Here is a 21,978-nt window from a genome sequence, read left to right on the forward strand (position 1 = left end):
TATCCCAGCATCCCCCTCTGTCACACCAACCTTCTGCAGATCTTCCTTCACTACATCCGTGAACCTTCTCTGTGGTCTTCCTCTTTTCTTCCTCCCTGGGAGCTCCATGTTCACATTCTTTGTCCAACATGTCCACTGTCCCTCCTCTGCACATGTCCAGACTATCTTAACCTCTCTACCTGCTTCTAACCCTGTTCATTTTGGTCACTCCCAATAAAAAAATTGAACATCTTCATCTCTGCCACCTCCAGTTTCCCCTCCTAATTTTTTTGCCTGTGTCACAGTCTCTAAACCATACATCATAGCAGGTCTCACTACCATCTTGTAAACCTTCCCCCTTCACTCTCGCAGCTTTCCTTCTGTCCCAAATCACCACTGACTCGTCTCCATCCACTCCACCCTGCCTCTTCTTCACCACTTGTGTTCTGCCTGTTGCTTCGAATGAATGACCCCAGTTACTTGCAGCTTCACTGTTCCACCTGTGGATGGGACAGTCTCTGTCATGTTTACTTGTCATATTTATAGTCAAACTTGACAAGTTTGGCATGTTTTACACTAGAAAAGTGCTTATTAAGTGCAATTTTTGACTATACTCCAGTATTCACATAATGCAAAACCTTTTTTTTTTACCATTTTCACATAATGCTGCACATATTTTATTGGTAATATTTGATGGCAGTTGTGATCTGGCATCAGACATGAGTTCATCTTGCAGGTTTGGACTCCAAAGCAGAAACCGAGCAGGGGTTGAGGCGCAAATTTGCAGAAGAGTTGATGTGGCGACTGGTTTGAAATTGCAAGTCTGGGCAAAATCTGCATGAATTGGTTGAATTTGTTAAAAGTCACGATCACAACATCATCGCTACCTGGGACACACACACACACACACACAAGCCATGTTCAAATGGCCAAAGTCAAACAAGTAAGAGCAAAACCAAATAGGAAACCTTGGTCTGACTGATCAAAGGTAAATGCCTGCATGTTTACAGGGTGTCGGGCTCTTCTCTCCGCCCACAGCCATCAGCTGGAAAAGTGCAGTGGCAGCTGAAGGCGGGCTGGAAACAACATCAAGGTCACACACATTCATATTTATATCCTATCAGTCCTTTTACTCACAGGCTTGCAGTGTCCAGCCTGTATGGTTTTGCTGTTAAAAAGAGCAAAAGGCTGGGAGAAATGCTTTAAATGCTTCAAAATGTACTTGTAAAAAATGGAGAATTTTTACCAGTCAGTAGATGACCAGTAAAAAGAAAAGAAATGTACATGTAGGCAGTGGGCAGTGATACGATTGGGGGAAAAAAAAAATCTTTACCAGAGCGAGCAAGTTAACCCTGTTTAAATACATTTTGTGCAACCATGTAGTTTTTACCTCAGCTCAACTTCAAGTTTTGTATGGAAAAAAAACGAGGAGAAATGTGAGTAAGAAAAAAAATGCAAGTGTGATGGGGTGAGATGAGATGAGACAGCAGCAGAGTCAAGAAGTTGATTTCAGACTCTCACTGTACTTTGTGGTGCTGTTCCAGTCTGTCAGAAGCAGATGGACTAAGAGCCCGAATGGAGACGTGTTTGACAGGTTTACTGATCAAAGCAGCTCGAGTATCAGGGCGTCACTCTCAGAGTGCTTTTCACTGCGTAAGGAGAGCTTCGGCTTGAGTGACAGATGGTTGCGCAGTTTCCCAGGGTTGATGAGGGAGGTCAGTATTCCTCCGCTCCCGTCTTTCATCCTCCCGTCTATTCAACCATCAATCCGTCTATCTAGCCTCGGCCCCTCACCTCTAGAAGTTTGAGCGCATCAAATGAGTGAAACTGGCAGGGATATTACAGCAGAATCCTCTGCCTTGTTAAAGTTTGATTCAATCAATGCAGCAAGTGATAAAGACGGGCGGAGAAACAGAATCATGACGGATGAAAAGATGAGTAAGTTACTGACTACAGCCATCCATTCACGTCTCTGTGTTCAAATAACACTCAATCATTAATTCATTCCTGCTCTGTTTGCTCAAGTCACTGTGCTCAAAGTGTCTTAATGTGTTGTTAGTAAACCATCTGCAGCGTCTGCCGGCCTTAACAACCCTGTAGTTATTCATCCGTATGAGTTATCCATTTTGTGAAAACACTGAGGTGTGCTTCAGTTGTACCTTTAATCCACACCTGTCCATCAAGCTTTTAATGCACTCCTGAAAGAATTAACCACACAGGGAACTGCAGCAGGCAGCTCTTCATTTTTTTTTTTTTTGGATTGTTTGTTTTTACCAACATGTTCATGCTATATTGATGTAAATTTAAAAAAAGATCAACAATGTTTTTTCTTTGACTTTCAGCCAGTATCTCACTGGTAGACTAGTTGGCGACTCAAAATTGCAAGAAAAACAGGTGTTTTGTGGTCGCTTTTGAAAGGTGGAAAAACTGTATTCTAGGCCGTGCAGATTATTTTGTTTTAACCTCTGCTCACATTTCTCTGCCTTGGCCGGCCTGCCTTTTGTCTTTGTGGTTGGACACAAGATGCTTACATAAGAAGAAAAAAAGGACATTGTTACCATTAGGCAAAAACCTTGTAACAAACAAACAAAAAAAAAGCACTTAATTTTTGTTTCTGTTTTTGCATTAATCAACTCTGTCGTTTACCATTCACATGTGTCTGTGGCTGAATCGTGTCATAATTAAAGGTTGAATCGTATTATGACAAGGCTGAATCTTATTGTTTTTTAGGATGTAAAGCACTTTGAATGCCTTGCTGCTGAAATGTGCTATACAAATAAATTTTTACTTTACTTTACTTACTTTATTGCGACTAAAGGCTGAATCTTATCATGAATAAAGGCTGGACCGTATCGCAATTATAGCCAGAATTGTATCGTAATTTAAGGCTAAATCGTATCATGATTAAAGATTGAATCGTGTCTAGACTAAAGGTTGAATCTTATCCTGAGTAAAGGCCAAACCGTATCATTACTGAAGGCTGAATCCTATTATGAAAAAGGTTGACTCCTATCATGATTAAAGGCTGCATTGTGTCATAACTGCTTTTGCTATTTATATTTCTTTAATGAATCAGATCAATAGCAGTGTATCAAGATCTCTATTGTATTAGACCAGAGATGCACGACCATAATTTATATCACCTCCCACTTTGCTCTTTAGTGAATAATCATTATATATATATATAAACTAATAGTCCTCACCCTCATGTCTTAAATGGTGGTTTTAAATGAGCAAATCTTTCTAGTGATTTTTTTAAAATGGTCTTAAGTAATAGTTATACAGATTTTCATTTCAAATGTTTCTTTTTAGAAGTTAGTTGCTTCTTTACTTCCTTTTTATTCCAGTTCTCATACCAGACTTTTTTCAGAGGTATATTTCTGTTTATTCAATGAGTTTCATGTCTGTGCACCGTACTGAAACAAAAGTCCCAGAAAACTACTTAGATTAACTTTCAAGGCTTCATTTGAAACATAGGTTTGTTCATTTCAGTTCATTCGCAGAAATGTGTTTGTTTTTTCTTCTTTGCGTCTGATAACCTCATGACGACATGTACCGGCGTGTTTATCCCTTTACCTTCTTTCAGTTGCAGCAGAACCGTGCTGTCACTGGGATCACAGCAGAAGTAGCCTCCACCCTGGTTGTCCCAAAACAGCTCATCCTGCCTGAGCTGCAGCTCCTCGGCCCACTGCAACCATTCTGTTTGTAGCGTGGCCTCATACAGATCCAACAAGCCACAAATGACGAAGGCGTAGTCATCCAGGAAGCCAGAGATAGGTGGAAATCTTAGCAACACAAAGGGAAATGAGAAGTGAGGAAAACAGATGTGATTAAGTGGACATTTAAGAATTTATTGATGTAAAGTTTAAGTTACAATTGATGATCTAATGAGATATTTTCGTTCACCCCCCTACCCCCCTCTTTTTATTTTTCTACTGAAAACTGTTTGTTGGTACTGCCTGAGAAAGACAAAGCCGAGCTACAATCAAGACAGTAAAGAGATCCAGAAGAACTGATTTTAAAGATCAAGTACGAAGAGCCTGAAGAAATTAACAGAAACAATGTGGCCTTTAAGTGCAGAACCATTATGAATTATTAGGGCCACTCAACTCAGAAGAAAAAAAAAAAAAAGTAGGAATGTTTATTTGTCATTTTTGAGTTTTGAGATTAAAAGTAAGAAAACCAGCTCTGCTAGAGCACCGCAATCGTCCATTTTGAATAACGATGCACCTTATAGTCCAGTGTGCTTTACATATGACAAAAATTCGAAAATGGACCATTTATTGACAGTGCGCTTTATAATACAGTGCGCCCTATAGTGCGGATAATAGGGTACAATAGAAACTTTATTTTGTAGTGACTTTTTACATCAAAAATGGTTTTAATAGAAAAGAAATGCTTTCAGCTCATACACCATAACCTCTGGAGATGTAAACAATCTGCAGTTTTATTATTATTATTTTTAATCCCCAATGGTTTCGGATGCAGTATGAGTTTCACTGGAGAACAATAATAATGTAGGCTACTTTTATAAGCTTCAGATGATTTGAGAGTATTTTGTGGCCAGGATTGGGTTCCTGTATGTAAACACAAAAAGTAATTCATCCCTCTCTCAGTAAAACTCATCAATGTGCGGATGATTTGAGACAAACATGAGACAGGAAATTATTTAGGTAACTGTGTATGTGTGAGTGGGATGTATTCTCTTTTAAAACATACTTTATGTGAATTTTATCTAGAATGTGTTTTCTGTAACAGACTTTTTTATCCAAAGCAAATTTCTCCCAAGGGAAACTAATAAAGGCATTTTTTACTTTAGCAATAGGATGTATCATGAGATTCTTATTATGAAGAATTAGAAAGATGTTCTAGGAGTTCCATTGCTGTGGGGGGGTAAAGCACTACACCTTGAACTGGCTAAAAAAAAAAATAAACCTCATGGTGTTATTTTCCAGTTAATCTAATAAAAGTGGCCCCAGCACCAACAGGTACAATAAGAATTTAAAAAAAAGAAAAAAAAGGTTAAAAAATGAAACCAACTGGACTTCTATTCTTTAGCTGAAGAAATAAAATTAAAAAAAAGAAACTAAGTAGTGTTCAGACATACACATCCTTAAGCCTGACTTTAATCTTGAAATACTAAACTGACATTTTTCTCAACGTTCTGACTTTATTATCAATGTTTTATCTTTAATTTCAAAACTCAGAAACAAAAAGAAAAATCTTCTTCCTCAATTTTGTTGTATTCCAAGTCATTTGTTGTTCATGGAGACATTTACTAGATCTGAGTAAATACTTTTGCCATTAGTATGAAACGTCTCGTCTTTCCTGCTGTCTTTTATTTGTGTAACCCAACAGACTGTTTAATGCGCTTGACTTTTAAAAGCTTTCCATCAGAGTTGGTAATCCCAGCATCTATCCCAATCCGTCTCAATTACCCAACCAGTTTTCCACCGCTGGCGATGATTTGTTCTTTAAAACACGTCCTACACGTGTGGGGACGGAGTCACCTCAGCCAACTGGGTTTGTACATTCTGCTGTTACCCCCCACCCCCACGCTGCCATCTTCCCATTTCTCACAATGGCACCTTGTATGAGTGAGTGCAGGAGGACAAACGGTGACAGGAACCCAGATAGTGCTGTGTCAGGAGAGGCTGATGGCTGCTGGTCAAGAGGCTGAGAACCAGAGAGGCCTTTGGAGGAGATGAAATATGCCATTGTGAGAGGTCACGGAGGGGTGGGGGGGAGTCGTATCTCTGTCTATGTCCCCCAGACAGACATAAGAGAGGTTGACGCATCCATCAAGTTGAAAAGAGAAAGCAAGAACTCTCCTTTTGACTTGATGTGGCAGAGCGGATTTTCAGTGTAACTTTGAGATAAATCAAAATTCAACTTGGATTTAGGAAAAAAAAAAAAACTTTTTTACAGGTTCTTATGCTTACTGAGAACCAAAATTGGTTTACCTGAAATTAGGGATTAAAGCAGTTTAGCTGAAGGTGAAAAAAAGTCCTAGATACAAAATGAGCACATTCACGAATGGCGTCAACAATTTTTGTAAATTTGGAATTTACCCAGGCTGTTTATCGGGTAAGGAACTTAAGATGAGTGTGGCTCATTTGACACATATTTCACAACAATCTGATTGAGTGAATGACTGCTGTAAACTGAAGGACTTTTAGGACAAACTTCAGCTACTTCTGACATAAACACGGCTGTAATATTTCTCCTTGTGGACAAAATTTTATTGCCTGCTGTGCGATTGCTTAGCGGTCAGGTCGTTGCATACACATTTGTGGGTATCCATTAAAAGAATGCATGCCTCTTCACTTTGCTTTAAATATTCCTATACAAATGAAGTTCCATACCATAACTTTTAAAGCTGCAAGCTTATGCCAGGACCCACATGCACCCCACAGACTTGTATTCCACAGATGTGCTATTCCAAATGGCTTTTCTAATGTCCCCATCTAATCATTGTACACATAGGTATATGAAATAACAGCAGAAACATTGTCTTTAATTTATAAGACTGAGGGGTTTGTAGGCTGACACTGTGCTTAATAAAAAGAGAATTTTATTAACGTAGCACATCAAAGTCAACTTTGTAGTCTCAATGGACATTGTGTGAGCCGCCTCATATACCCACTGGTTCCAACATTATGCCACCCTGACACCGGTACACCCCACATGCCAGGATTTAACCACTTATCCACATGAAAGCCTACAATGTGCCCCTATCAAACTCCATCCAGTGCTGGTCATCCTGTTTAATGACTCTTACAAGACATTCTCCGTGTCTTGTGACCTTCACTCCCTGTTTTGGCTGACTGTGTCCATCACGTCACTCATCATACCACCACTTATGACCTCTGGGGCCCGTTCTTGACATGCCTGCTCCTTGCAACTAAATTATTTACATTGGTTGTCAAAAAGCGTGCCAAATTTCACTCAAATCAAATCTGACTTTTTGTCTTTGTTTTTTTTTCCATTTTCGATTTTACTTCTGCTGGAGATTATGCTGCTGCAATCAAATTTCTCTTTGAGAGTATATTTTTTAGGTCCCAACAAACAACAGCCTACCACTTAAATGGACAATGCCCCAAAAAATAGATTTAAAATCCTCCCCCATCCCATACTATCTTCTATCACAGTGACAAGTCATCTAGCTGAGGTGACTCTAGCACATGGATGACAGCCTGAGACAAAATCTGAAGAGCCCCTCACTAACACGAACACAAAAAATGTACAAACCCTTAGAAATACTCCAGTCTTTTCCTTCACAGCTTCTGTGGCGCGTGTTAACTGAATTATTTCCCTGACAGCATAGATAATACACCTTGTCAGTCTGTCCTTATCATAGCCCTAGGAATTTGTTTTGGAATACCAACCCAATATTGGCTCCTGGATACGGTGGTCACATAACCTTTTCCCCGAAATAAGCTTTAAAGCTGAAAGTCTACTGAGGCGCTCTAGTTCATTTAACTGTAATGACGCTAAACAAATTCCCTAATTGTAAAGTTAGTCTCCAGAAAACCACATCTAATTGACAAGTGAACTGCTAAATGTAGCAGAAAACAGGCTATTTATGTCAAAAACTATGTTGACAGGACACCACTTTCCCACTCCCACCATATAGCTATTCTCAGACTTCCTTCTGGTCCTGGAACACATCAGTGCGACATTCAATCATCCACTGTCAGGCAGGAGCCACCGAAAATCTACGGCATCAATTCCCCAACACCTCCACAGCTTATTAACCCAGTTAGCTCCTAACTTTCCTCCTGGTAAATTAGCTCAAGGTACCATACCCGCCTGGTGTGAGAGAGTGATTCACCCATGTATGGAAACTAAACCAGGCCTGAGAAATGAGCCTCGGTAAGCATTTTCAACGCCGGCCCCGTCCTCAATTGGACGGTAATGAACGAGAAGAGGCCCGTGGAACAAGGCCAAAGTGTTTAGGAGCAAAGTGTGTATTCGTTCACGTGTGTGTTGTAAATCGTTAGCCTTTCCCCGTGGATGTTGCGAGACCCTTGGCGCATATATATATTTTTTTTTTTTCTGCTGATTCGGTGGCGTTTCGCACTCGCTCATTCAAAAAGAACTGGGGCACAGTGCTGGCAAACAGAACGAGGCCAGCATAAGCCGTGGTGCACAATCAACAGGAGGAGGAGGAGCATTGATAACCTGACATCAAAGCTTCAGAGGAACCTGTTCCTGAGAATCAAATGGTTCAAATGTGATCTGATCATCGCTTATACTACATCTTACAATCTACGCGATAGATTTAAATTTAAAAAATGCTAGCAAGTAAGTTTTAAAAGCAGTTTTTAAATCAAACTAGAAATCCTTTTAGGAGTACACGCCACCTGCCACCCTGCATGCCAAGGCTTACACAAAGACCTTGAATGATCTGTTTGCTCCTAAAGTGTGAGGTTGGGATGACTCTCAGCTACTACCACACCAGATTTTAGCTCAATATCTGCAAAATACACCAAGTTAAAGCTATTTCTAGGTTCGCTAAGGTTGGTTAGCTGAGCATGTTGAATCAGCTTAACTGCAAAGGTTAATCAGTTGTAGATGTTCTGGGAATTTCAGTAAAATCCCTTTCTAGTTCAACTATAAACACTACTTATTTTACACGGTTTTTTCTGGATTATTTCTGAAATTTGTACAAATGAGTTAGAACTTTTGAGTCCCAACTGAACAAATTAGTCAGATAATCGAAACACCTAAAAGGAAAGGAAATGAAATGTCAACAAGTTTTCCACCTTCTTGTGAAACTAATTTTGTTCAGGAATTTATGATTGGTTTAATCATATCAACAAGTTACTTGACCGTCCATTAGAATGAACTCTACAAATCTTGTAAACAAAACATATTCGTCAAAAAAAAACAAAAACACCTTTTTGAAAAAAAAGTCTCTATATTCGTTAAAAACCATGTGACATGCACATGTATAAAAACTCCTGGTCATATATTCTGTGTGTTAATAGTTCAATACGTAAGCAGAAGATTAAACGATTTTCGAGTAGCATTAGATTTAGGAATAAACATTTTTCTAGATCATTGAGCTATTTCTGATCTGTTTGAGTCTTCTGATTCTGATTAGCTCATGGTGGTTGAAGAGTTTCCTTTTCACTTTTTATTCTCGGACCATAAAAAATCTCCTTAGCATCATGGGTCATTCGACAGGCCTCTGTAATTTAATTAAAATATGCCCAACCTTGTTTCAAATATGCAATCCAATAGAGGCTAGAAGAGAAATTCAATAACTGACTTGCTGGATATAAATACAGCTTTACTGTAACCAGGTTACTGCAAGCATGGCTGGTTTCTGTCTGTAACCTCATTTACACAGATGTTATGGTTTCCTGTTTGCATAGAAACACTTAACCATCGGAGGAGAGTGCATCTGTTAAATATCTACTGACTTGTGGAGAAAATCTTCACAGAATTATCACAGTACAAACTCCCTTTAAAGAAGAAGAAACATTTTTTTGACATAAAACTTTAGCTCAAAGAAGAAATTAAACCAGTGGTGCTCAATCCTGGTCCTGGAGGCCCTCTATCCTGGATGTTTTAGTTGTATCTCTGCTTTGACACACCTGATTTGAATGAGTGAGTGATTCGGGAAATAACTAAGACATGTAGGATAGTGGTCCTCCAGGACCAGGATTGGAAAAATACTTCCAAATACAAATTTCCATCATTGTTAATAAAGGAAACATTTTGTTTCATGAGGTCTCTGATCTTAGCTCCCATTCACAATGAATGACAACCAGTTTGACTGGGACTGGACAGCAGCCAATGTGGAAAACCTCCTTTAGTGTGAAGGCAAGCATAAGTCTGCTACACTTTTTGTACTCGCCAAATAGGATTTTCCTGCTTTTTTTTTCCTCCATGTTTCTGAAATGGACTTCCTGTGCCCTTGGCACGCTCTGTAAGCAGCACATCGTCACAATGGTATTATTACATACACCTATCCCCCCGACACAGCTCTTTCAGACAGCGTCAGAATGCAGCTACAAGCTAGAAGATCACTTTGAGCCCCGGGTGTTACGCCTGCACCAAGTCGTTTCCATAACCTTGTTGTGACCTGTGGAATTTATCTTGAAAATAAAATCATTTCAGAACCATTTAAGAAAACTGGCTGGATAAAAATGCTGCCTTCACCAACTAGATCATGACGGGGCATCACTCTGCTGCTTCAACAGCAAGAAAAACTTCTTTTAAAACTCCTCCAGCCTCACTCGCACGTGTCAAACTTAAGAAATTAAATATGCATTACAGAACTGAGCTAAAACACTGTGACTAAAGTTACCAGAACAACGCACATATCACTCCATCATGGTACGTAAACCATGCGTGTGACAGCCACAAGATATAGTGACATTGATGCGTTGGCGACCCCTAGACCTTTGGTAGCGTGCACGTAGGATAACATGGAGCACTCCCAAGCCAACCCTGAACGTGTGTCGCCAATAATGAAGAAAGTTTTTTATACTTTATAGTTGAACAAACACGACTCAAAACTGACAGCTATGCCGAGATCTTACTTAAAACAAAAACAACAAATAAACAAACAAAAAAAAAAAGAGAATAATGCTAATATGAAAATGTACCACTTATGCATTCTCTTGAAGTCTTTCCCAGGGTCACTAGATATTATTAACACTGTACAGTACACATGCACATAAAAAGTATCTTCACATACAAGTAAGTTTAAGAGCTTGAGCAGGCATCCTGGTCTTAGGTATACCTCTGGAGAAGTATATCACTGGAGCATTGTGACAATATGTTACACTGGTATCTCAGTTTTCCAACAGGCACTGTTTAGGGACACTGACATTAAAGAGAGCATTACTTAAACCTAAAGATGTTGTAGCAATATTTCCGACTTCTACAGATGCTGCTTAGACGAAATACAGAAAGCCACAATACTGAACGATTAGTTCAGAGGCATTATCAATGATTTGAGTAGTTCAGTAGTTTTTCAATTTCTGGTATCACGAGGAACTAAATCCTTGAATACCCAGGTCTAACAGCAGGAGAGGTTGCAGGTGAGAGGTTTTCCATAACCACTCTTTTCCTTCCTCGTCCAGCCATGATGAGAACGAGTGCTTCTTGCTTTGCATCCAAAAGGCAAATGAATGATGGTGGATCATTGTGCTGTATTTATTGCCACGTGGAGAGCATAAATTAACTGTTGCAGCCTCGTGAGACCTTTGCATGAACTTATACTTAGAGCACCGTCACTGTGGTTTGGCCATGATGTGGTCATAGCCTAGGCATGAGGTCAGCGTGGTCATCCTGCTTTAAATTCTGGACGACAGGTGCGTACAGGCTCAAACACTGCCACCAAAAACTTGGAGGCTTAAAACCATTTTGGACCACTCTATCGTAAGTAAAGGTAATACTAATGCACACCTGAAGACTTCACCAAGACCCTGCAAAGACCTTTCACATTCTGGCTGATGTTTTTCATCATAAAGGGGTCATAAGGTCATGTGACGGGGGCCTAACAAACGCACTGAATTCAGGTGACTACAGAGGCTCAAACTCATTTATCTCAAAAAGTTTGGTAGATTTGCAGAAACGTAGTCCAACAAAAGTGTAAACAGTGAAGTGTTTATGAGACAAAGCAACAAAATACTGCTTCACTGAAAAAAAGGGAATATTCATCATAATGAACTGCAATTTTGATACACATCAAAAACAAACATTGTGGACATATATCCCATAATTGCGCAGCCCTTGCTGTGAAATATTCAAATGTATGTTCCGAGATCTAACTCAAGGAGTATTACAGAAGAAATAAAACAGTCAAATTTACCCAAGTTTATTTTTCTTTGTGTAACCAAAATTTAAATTGCAAAGTGAAAACTCTATCCAACACTTGCCCTACTTAAAGGTTATTTCTTTAGAGTTTAAAATGCAGCTAATTTGCTTTTTTTGGTTAGAATAGTTTGATCACATTCCACTGACACCAGTCTGAGAGTAAAATCTTTCAATTTAATGCTGTAAGATTCTTACTCTGATTAGAAATTTTTTGAAAACTGAGCTGTGTCCATCTTGAGCCTCCCACAGCAACACTGTCGTACTTTATTAAAACTCTCAGCCTTACATCTGTTGAACCTCCATCTGGTCTCCGCGGTAACAAGATCGGAGTACGGTCTGCTGCTCAGCGTCCCACAGGTACTCCTTCAGGAAGCTGGCTGCCTGCGTCGCTCTCTCCAGCAAGGCCTTGCTCCCCAGCACAGCGCCAACACGTGCGAAGGCCGCCAGCGTCAGGCCTGTCAGGGAGGAAGGGGTAATGATGATGTCTGTGCTGGTGATTAGCGACAAAATAACCGCTACGCATCTTTAGGCGTCGTGTTTTCGCTCTGCCGAGATGTCACGGTCTGTAACTGCGCCCAAAAGTCCCAGCTTAGTTAGCGCTCCCTCTTTGAAGTCCCCCCCCCCATCCCGTTCGCTCCCATTCCTTCCTCTCCATTCGTTCCTTTCCTCCCTCCACTCCTCTTTCATGTGGCGTATCAAAGGCGCTGGTGCACAGCCTGGTCTTCAAAGTGCCGCAGCAGAGGACAGGTGATTAATGGTGGAGTTTGTTCATTAGAGAGGAGAAGAAGGAGCTTGGGACTAATTGGAGAGTTCTCGGGATCGCAGAGCCTCATTTGCTTAGTAACACAGAGTCTTGAGACATCAGCCAGGGGAGCCAAATTTGTGGGTGTGTATGTGTGTTTGTTTACGTGGCAGCTTCGTAATTAATTACGTTTGAGATAATGGGCTAAACAAACAATGTTAAGGAGCATCAAAACTGGCATCACATTAATGCAGAATCACAACAAGTGTTTAATTATTGTACACATATTATGACACTGAAGATTATACTCCACAGTCATGGGGGAAAAATAAGTCCACTCGCTTCTCTGTCATGGGTTGTTTTCGTATTAGGATGTAATAAAAATGATCTTGTCTTCACCAGGTCCTAAAATTATTCAAATCTATCGGCAAGTGTAGAAAAATGCACAACAGATTCCACCATGCCGTTATTTATTTAACAAAAATGAAGCAAAGATAGAACATATCTAAATAAAAACTAAGTCCACCCTTGCTGCTTCCATAAGATCATTCACATGTTGAAAACATCGTTATCAAACTTCTCAAGTGTGGGCATCCCAGCAAATTCACCCCAGGGTCAGACCATGCGATGCTCAAAGAACCCAAGAACTCCATCTCAGACCCTACAGGCCTCAGTCGGCAAATTAAAGGTTAAAGTTCACGAGTATAGCTTGTTTGGAAGAGCTGCAGGGGAAAGACTCTTCTCTAAAATAAAAACATGGCCGCACAACTTACGGATGTTTGTTAATTTGAATCTGAATGAACCACAGGACTTCTGAAACAATTTTCCTTGGAGAGATGAGACCAAAGCAGAGCTGCTTACCCAAAAGACACTGTGCCATGTTTGGCAAAAACCAGACAGCGCATGTCAGCACAAAAACCTTACACTCACTGTCAAGCACAGTGGTGGAGGAGTGGTGATTTGAGCTTGTTTTGCAGCTACAGGACCTGGACACCTTGCAGTCATTGAGTCAACCATGAACTCTTCTGTAGACCAAAGGACTCTAGAGTCAAATGTGAGACCGTCTGTCTGACAGCTGAAGGTTGGACCAAACTGGGTCATGATGCAACAGAACAATGATCCCAAACACAGCAGCTGATCTACAACAGAACAGCTCAAAAAGAAAAGACTCTAAAGTGTTGCAATGGTTCAGTCAAAGTCCAGACCTCAAACTGATTGGAACTTTAAGAGAGCCGTGACTGCAAACCCCAATGAGCTGGAACAATGATGTAAAGGTGAGTGGGGCAACATTTCTTCATAACTTTATGAGACCGATGAAGCCATACAGAAACAACTTCCACTTTACATTTTGGTTTTGTTTTTGTTTAATGAACAATGACATTGTGGAAATTATGTGTTTTTTGTACACTTGTGGCTAGATTTGAATAATTATAGAACCTGGTAAAGACCAGATCAATTTTATTATTTCCTAATTCAGACAACCCTGTAACTGAAAGAGAGTGGACTTTCTTTTTCCTATGACTGGATACTACAAGTCAAAAAGCACCATTTCTTTTGCAACTGTTTCAGAGGGAATCCTGTTGATACTTCAACAACCATCTGAACTTTACCGTTCCAGGAGGCCAGCATCTTGGTGTCCAGGTGTGGCCGTGGACGAGTCTTCCTCACTTCTGCCATTTTGGCCCTGGCAGAAGCCAGAAGTTTGTTGACTTTTTCAACCGAGATGCCGAAGCGTGCAGCTGTTAACTCAACTGAATACCGGACGATCAGCACATTCTGACCCCGTAGCTCCCCGTGTGGGTCCTGGCAGCAAAAAAAACAGGGTATTCATGGAAAAGGAACTCAGACTAACTGCGACAAAGATGACATTGCTTCAATGGACAGCCTAGAATGCCTTAAAATACTAAATGATTTTCATGAGGTATAAAAGCCACTGATGACATAAATAATAAAAACACACCTGTTGGGGTTCAACATTGCCTTGCTCCTTGACCCCATAGTGATGCATAAAGATGTCTGCCTGTGTGGCGGCTTCCTTGGCCCCCTCTACCATGTCTGGCAAAAGCTCCCGAATTTCGGAGGCTGTCCAGACAATGAAGGCCCCTTCTCGTTTTTCTTGCCCCCCTGATGCTGGGACAGAGTCTGCATCCTCTGCACTGTAGAAGCCTCCAGACTGGATGAAAGGGAGAAAGTAGCATAAATATTAATGCCGAGCTACTGTTTGAGAAAACGGAACAATGGGGGATGAAGTATGAAATGCACTGGGGGTGTAAAAATGTCGAATTCATGCGTTTTGGAAGTTAAGCTTTTGATGAAACCGTTTCATGAAAGCTTACTGAACAGTGTGGGCTTAAAATAATGCAAGAGTAGCACCAACGGTGCACAAGACGCCCGTCCGAAAACGGTCAGAGTCATCGAAATCAAAGCAGGAATTCCTTCCCACAACAATCCTAAATACATGTGTCAGACAATGCTTTCACAAAGGGCTCACCTGTGACCTTGAAATCAATAGGGATCATCCTTGACATGGGGTGTCCAGCTGTGCAGTTCGACACTCATTCCTATCTTACATAGTTGTTTAGTTAAAGCGCAAACAATGTTTTCACAAATGGCTCACCTGTGACCTTGAACTTTAACCCCATGACCTTGAAATCCATAGTGATCATCCCAGATTCATGTGGTGTCCAGCTCGGTAGTCTGACATTTCTATATTAAAGGGTTATCAATTTAGAACTAAACCAAAAACAAATTGTCTACAAACGGACAGATTGACAAAATAATATGTCATGTCTTAGGAGGAGCATTTAAACAGTAGAAAAGTGAAGTAAAAAAGTTTGTCAGGCCGAAGCAAAAATCTAAATTAAACCAAAAAAAAAACCCCAACATTATCTAGTGTAGATAAACAGTATCTTAAAGTAATGTCTTTAGAAAATAGAGCAACCTGCTTATAATCTACAATATGCAAAGCTCTTTGGGAATCACCTTGTTGTTGTTCTTGGTTTTGTTTTTTTGTTGTTTTGTTTTTTAAAAAAAGAAAAAAAAAATTGTGAGAGGTTGATAACAAAATGCCAAAAAGTTATTTTATTTTCCAGAGATGAGTGGCTTAACAAAGACCTTCGGAAAGCTGGAGGACTGTTGATCAAGACTGCTTTAAAAATCACCTAGGTCTTTAAAAATTTAAACATAAAAAAAAGGGATGAGTCAGGCTTTCGAACAGTTCTGTGTATGTAATAAATTTAAAGATGTGACCTACTATCTCAAAGCTAATCATATTTAGACAAGTGTTTTTTTTTACCTAACATTCTGTCCTTTTTAGTTGCATAAATTCTTCAAAAGACTGGATAGCCGAAAACTTCTTTTAGCTCAACACACAAAACAGATGCTTGTAAGAGCTCTAGTTAGTTATGGTTTAAAGGAGATAGAAAATCACTGTGTTCATTTAACATTTAGGTGAAACCCACTTTGCATAATTTTGGCGTTTCAATGTTATGGCATAGTTTGCTTCTGTTCAGCTCAGTATTATTGCTTAAGTCAAACTCAATTTATTCTTAGCAGAGGTGGAAATGATTGCCCTTGCTTTTATTGCTTACTTTCTTATCCTCTTCATTACTGCAATCTACTTTTAACTTGGCTGAGCAGCGTATCTCTGAATCACCAAAAACAGGTTCAGATTATAGCTGCCAAGCTGCTGACAAAGATATCATAAATGTCTTATATATAATGGGTCTTGGTTTACCCTTGCTCTTTTTAAGTAAAAAAAACTTGTTCTTACAATTAGAGACTTGCACAGTAAACTCTTGATATGTTGTATTGGAAGCTATAAACAAACAAACTAACAAAAGACTGTATGGAAAGCAATTTCTCATAAATATTAAAACTTTAGATGGTACTGGATCTAGAATTTGTGAATAATGTGGACACTTTTACAAAGCAGCTAATTGTTAAACTGTTTAACTGTGTGTTATTTATCCTGCCACGGCAGGTTTGTATCCAGTTGAGTGTTTGTTTTAACGTCCGTTACTCTATCAATCGATTTGCACTTGCCCATCTATGGTCGGGTCATGGAGGCAACGGGTCTAGGAGGGAAATCCAGGGACACTCTCCAGCTCCTTCTGGGGGATCCCTAGGCGTTCACAGGCCGGAAAGGCTATATAACCAATCCAGTGAGTTCTAGGTCTGCACTGGCGTTTTACCTGCTTGTATCCAGGATCTTGTTTTTTCAGTAATGATCCATATCTCATGACCATAGGTGAGGGTTGGAATGTAGATGGACCAGTAAATCAAGTGTTTTGTCTCTCAACTCTTTCTTCATCACAGACTAGACAGACTGGAGTGTTGCCTTCATTACTGTGAACAAGCACTCAGTCCATCAATCCATCTGCCTCTCCATCCAGATACCTGAACTCCTCCACTTGAGGCAAAAACTCAACTCAAGCAGGAGGGAGAGCTCCACCTTTTACAATCTGAGAACTATAGTATCAGAATTAGAGGAGCAAACTATCATTCCAACTGCCCCAGTGCGCGCTGAAGGTCATGGCTTTGAAGATGCTAACAGAACCACAGCATCTGAAAAATGCAGCGATGAGACCCTGAAGTTCCCAAACCAGACTCCCTCTTCTCCACGACTACACCTTGAGATCCTGTCCACTAACACAGGACAGGCTGCCCCTTGTCCAGAGAAAAGAGGCAACCCTGGCTGTGTCTTTACCTGCACTGGGGAGGAGCTCCACTTTGAGCATAGAATGCTGACACAGCTCTTGCTTTGGTTATACAAGGACCAGACAGCCCTTAAAAGCATCACGGCACGTCACACTCAGCAGTGTGATCGACCGACAGCTGGAACACAATTTCCATTCCCTCGTTTAAATGTAAGGACCACCAACCTGGTCTGCCACTCCACAGGTGTTGTCCCAATCTTCCATGTGACATTCAAGAAGCATGTCAACCATGGAATCCTCACATTGTCCAACCTCTGCCAAGATAATAGACTTGAATTCCCCCAAGTCTTTCTCAAAGGTGGACATGGTGACCGGATTAAGGAGAGCCATCAATTGCTCTCTCATGTTTGTCACTTTATATTACTATTTGTGAATAATTTCTAACATGTAAGTGCTCTTACACTACATGTATAAAAATAAAACTTGCTATATTACCCTGACATTTGGCGGTTAGAAAGGCAGGGTGACATGCTCATCAAACAAATAAGTAAATCTCCTAACTAAGAACCGCTTTGTTAAATGTTAACTAAATTAGACAACAACAAAAAGATCTCTACATAAAGTTCATGGTACAAAATCAATATGAAAGTCTGACAAGGCTTTTCTTAGAGACCCACTGCTTTGTAGAACACATAATGACTCACAAATCTAAGTTAATTCAAGTTTCAAGAGGTTACTAAGAGAAATGAGACAGGTTATGCCTTTAGAATTGGAATGTGAGCGTGGCGAAACCTTGTGCATTTTAAAGCAAATTAATGTATTTCCTAAAAGCTAATAGAAAATTAGAAATGTAATAACCAGAGGTACTCCAACAGTTTATTTCTACACTTGCCAAGGCAGGTACAAAAAATAAAAACAATACTAATCAAAATCACAGTAATAGAGGCCAAATATTCATTTTTTTATATTACAAATGGGTAAAGCCTAATCTACAATGGATCCACCATTTCTTATAATGTAACTCAGCTGTATAGTTTACTGAATTCTGCACCTCCTAAGCATCTCTTAAGGTTTGTACAGCACATCAATATTGCTGTTTTCCCAGGTTTTTATTGTAAGGTGTAGACTTTAACTTGTCTAGTGAGTAAACCTTAAATCTTTTGGGGAGGGAGTATAGAAAACAGCCATCCATCCATCTTTACCCACTTCTCCATACTTGGTCACGGGGAGCCTATCTCCAGCAGTCACTGTGCGAGGGGCGGGGGGGACACCCTGGACAGGTGGCAAGTCCATTGCAGGGTCACATGGAGATGAATGAGACAAACAACCATTCACTCTCACTCACACCTTGGGACAGTTTTAAAGTTATCAATTAACCTAACATGAATGTTTTTGGTCTGTGGGAGGAAACCGGAGTACCCAGAGTAAACCCATGCATGCACAAGCACAGGGAGAACATGCAAACTCCACCCAGTTAGGATGCGATGCTGCAACCTTCTTGCTGGGAGGCGACAGCTCTAACCACTACACCGCTGTGCCACCCCAAGTATAGAAAACATTAAAAATAATTTTAGATAATGAGATCCTACTAAAGCAGCATGTTCACCTCACTACAAAATTGGTCCTGGGTTTGAATCTCCGGTGGGGGCTCTTTTTTTGTGTGGAGTTTTCATTTCTTTCCCCTCACACAGTTTGAAAGAGTGCATGAACCCTGACATAGTACATGCATGCATGATTCTTTGTGCTATCTGTTCATGACAGGCCACCTGGGAAAAGTCTGACCTCAAACACAGCCACCAGCACACACACACACACACACACACACCGACTTCTATATCAGCAATCCCGGGTAATGGATAGATGATAAATTAATTAATGAGATCTTACTACCACTTTATTTTCACTTGTAATTTTTACAAGCTCTGACATATCATTTCGCAGTGAGGTGGCTGCTGAAAGCAAAACTGTGAAGTTTAATCATCTTAGGAGTGAGTATGTAACTGACACAGAGCCAAATCGGAGCGGCTTATAACTGCAGACACAAGGGGCTGGGAGCTGCACGGTGGTGCCGTTGGTGAGCACTTATGACTTACAACAAGAAGGCTCAATTCCCAACTGAGGCTTTTCTACATGGAGTTTGAATGTTCAACCTGTGCATGAGTGACTTTTCTCCAGGTACTCTGTTTCCTCCTACAGAGCAGAAACATGCAGGTTGCTTTCACTGGTGACTCATAAATTGGCCCTAGGTGTGAGTGTGAGCCATGTGGTAGTTCGTCTGCATGAAACCCTGTGATGATCTGGCGACCTGTTCTGGATGTACCCCTGGAGATGAGCACCAGCTCCCCGCAACACTAAACTGGAACAAGCGGTACGCCGATGTCCCCCCGTCGCTGAGGGTCTTGAATAGAGAATGTCTTTAGTTTTCGAGACGAGTGTTTTTCTCAACTGGAATTGAGCAGAGCAAACAAATATGTGTCCTTTAATGGTAATACTGTTTGATTCCAAGATCTAAAGCATCAAGAGAGACACTCAAACAGGCTGTGAACTCCCGAGGCGCCCAATGATGTTTCACTTCACGGACATGTTTGCGTATTTTAAATCGACTGAAACTAAATTTAGATAAAGTTTTTCACAAGGGATGAAGTCTCACATTACATATTACATTTTTGCTGTTAGGGGGGGGTGGGAAGCACATATTTATCTCTTTGTAGTGATATTTTGTTGTCTAAGGTGGCAAAGAGTGACGTATCCTGGCGATCAGAGGGAGTAATTTTATTCGCCACCAAAGCGCAATGGTGGAGCCAGAGGGTGGCCAGTGGTGGCCACCACAGATTAATCTTCAGCCACCCCAATTATTTGAGTAAGTGTATCTTTTAATTTTCAAGTTATCCAGCTCACAAGGTTTACATATATATATATGTCAGTGGCCATCTTGGATTTTGACATGGCTACCCAATTTTCGATAGCGACTTTACTTATGATTAGACTCAGCCACACACCAAAATAGAAGTTGGTAGGTTGCTTATTTTTCAAATTATATGGCTCACAAGATGAAACGGAAGGACAGAGGGTATTCAAGTCCCTTCTTCGCTTTGGGGGACACTAAACAGGCATAGGAACTGGATGGATGGATGGATGGATGGATGGATGGATGGATGGATGGATGGATGGATGGATGGATGGATGGATGGATGGATGGATGGATGGATGGATGGATGGATGGATGGATGGATGGATGGATGGATGGATGGATGGATGGATGGATGGATGGATGGATGGAGGCATTGTGGAGAAAGCATATGCACAAAGTGCTTTAAGATCATATAAAAAGTAAAGAAAAAAAGGGAATCTACAATTTTTTTAGGTCTATGCACAGACATAACACTACTATAAATTTATAGTAGGTACAGACAAAGCACAAACATGATTGGCTTGTCTCAAAACAACTATTTAACACTGGTAGGAACAGAGCACAGTCCTGTCAGCTTTCTGTTAGCATCAGAATCCAGCGGGGACTTTAAAGCCATGAGGAGTACTCTGTTTTACTAAAGGTAGATCCCACGCACTAGGTCTAAAAAAAAAAAACACATGGAGCCTCAAGGGAATTACCTCTAAGATAGTTTTTCATTAGCGTATAATTGCTTAATAAATCTTAGAGGAATATAACAATAACAGTGTGGTTTTAACTGTGTGACCTGTTCACTGATGTCATCTCATTAATCAAAAAAGGACAACGGGTTGACCTGTACAGGTGATTATAAAAAGCTCTCTCAGCAAGGTCCTATGAATGTATGAATGGAGCACCGGCGCAGAAAAAGAAATTCCCATACATTTCCATACGGAGGTAATAGTAGCAGGTCACCAAATAACCCACCTTATCACTCAGGTCTCTGGAAACGTAGAGCAGTATGTCCTTAGCTACATCTGCGTAGAAGTGCTCACCTGATACCTGGAAAAGCAGAAGCACATGGAGCACACCTGCATAAGTCTCATGATTCAACCCTAAATACACCACGGTGTGATTGATTTGAAGGGCATTCCCTACAACAACCAGTCAACATCTTGAGGCAACCCTTATATCTTCATTAAACTCAAACATGTGCATGGTGTGCTTGTTCCCTAAAGGTTGTTTTTTTTATTTCAGTCTGTTTCTACACAATAATAAGTAAAAAAAAACAGGTCAGTTAAACACCCACGAGGCAGCAAAAACCGTGACAGTCAGTTTCAACTAGTTCTTGCTGCATCTTTAATTATTTTCACGCAAAGACAACGAATTAAAAAACCCTAACTCTGAACTGCCGAAATTGTTCTACGAGTGGGATTTTGGTTGGCAGGGCAACATTCCAATGGAGGTAAATTGTCCTGTGGGATTCTCTAAGAGTGCACACAAACACAAGAGACAGTTGCACACCTGGAAAGCAGTTATGTAAGCCACAGCCAGCTGAGCCTGGTCGTACAACATCTTTTCAAAGTGAGGAACATGCCACGAGGAATCGGTGGAATACCGATGGAAACCCTGGAAAACAGAAACATAAACAGGAGTGTTCAAAACAACTACACTGGATTGCAAAAGTCCTTGCCCAGTTAGCATTCTCTTAGATTTAGTACCTTACAGGTGCTGGTCATAAAATTAGAATATCATGAAAAAGTAGATTGATTTCAGTAATTCCATTTAAAAAGTGAAACTTGTATATTATATTCATACATTACATACAAACTCATATATTTCAAATGTTTATTTCGTTTAATTTTGATGATTAC

General features: G+C 40.4%; 1 protein-coding gene across 3 annotated transcripts in view; it reads right to left on the minus strand.

Annotated features, from left to right (window-relative positions):
* Positions 1-21,978, minus strand: part of spata20 (spermatogenesis associated 20) — a 60,494-nt gene that overhangs the window by 28,595 nt on the left and 9,921 nt on the right. For all 3 annotated transcript variants that reach the window (XM_017416232.3, XM_037980911.1, XM_037980912.1), the window contains 6 exons: positions 21,629-21,733; positions 21,092-21,166; positions 14,520-14,732; positions 14,170-14,362; positions 12,104-12,272; positions 3,556-3,764 (listed from right to left, as the gene is read on the minus strand). In XM_017416232.3, coding sequence (XP_017271721.1) covers positions 3,556-3,764; positions 12,104-12,272; positions 14,170-14,362; positions 14,520-14,732; positions 21,092-21,166; positions 21,629-21,733 — 964 coding nt within the window. The remainder of the gene's footprint in view (positions 1-3,555; positions 3,765-12,103; positions 12,273-14,169; positions 14,363-14,519; positions 14,733-21,091; positions 21,167-21,628; positions 21,734-21,978) is intronic.

Source organism: Kryptolebias marmoratus, linkage group LG17 (genome assembly GCF_001649575.2).
Source record: "Kryptolebias marmoratus isolate JLee-2015 linkage group LG17, ASM164957v2, whole genome shotgun sequence".
NCBI lineage: Eukaryota > Metazoa > Chordata > Actinopteri > Cyprinodontiformes > Rivulidae > Kryptolebias > Kryptolebias marmoratus.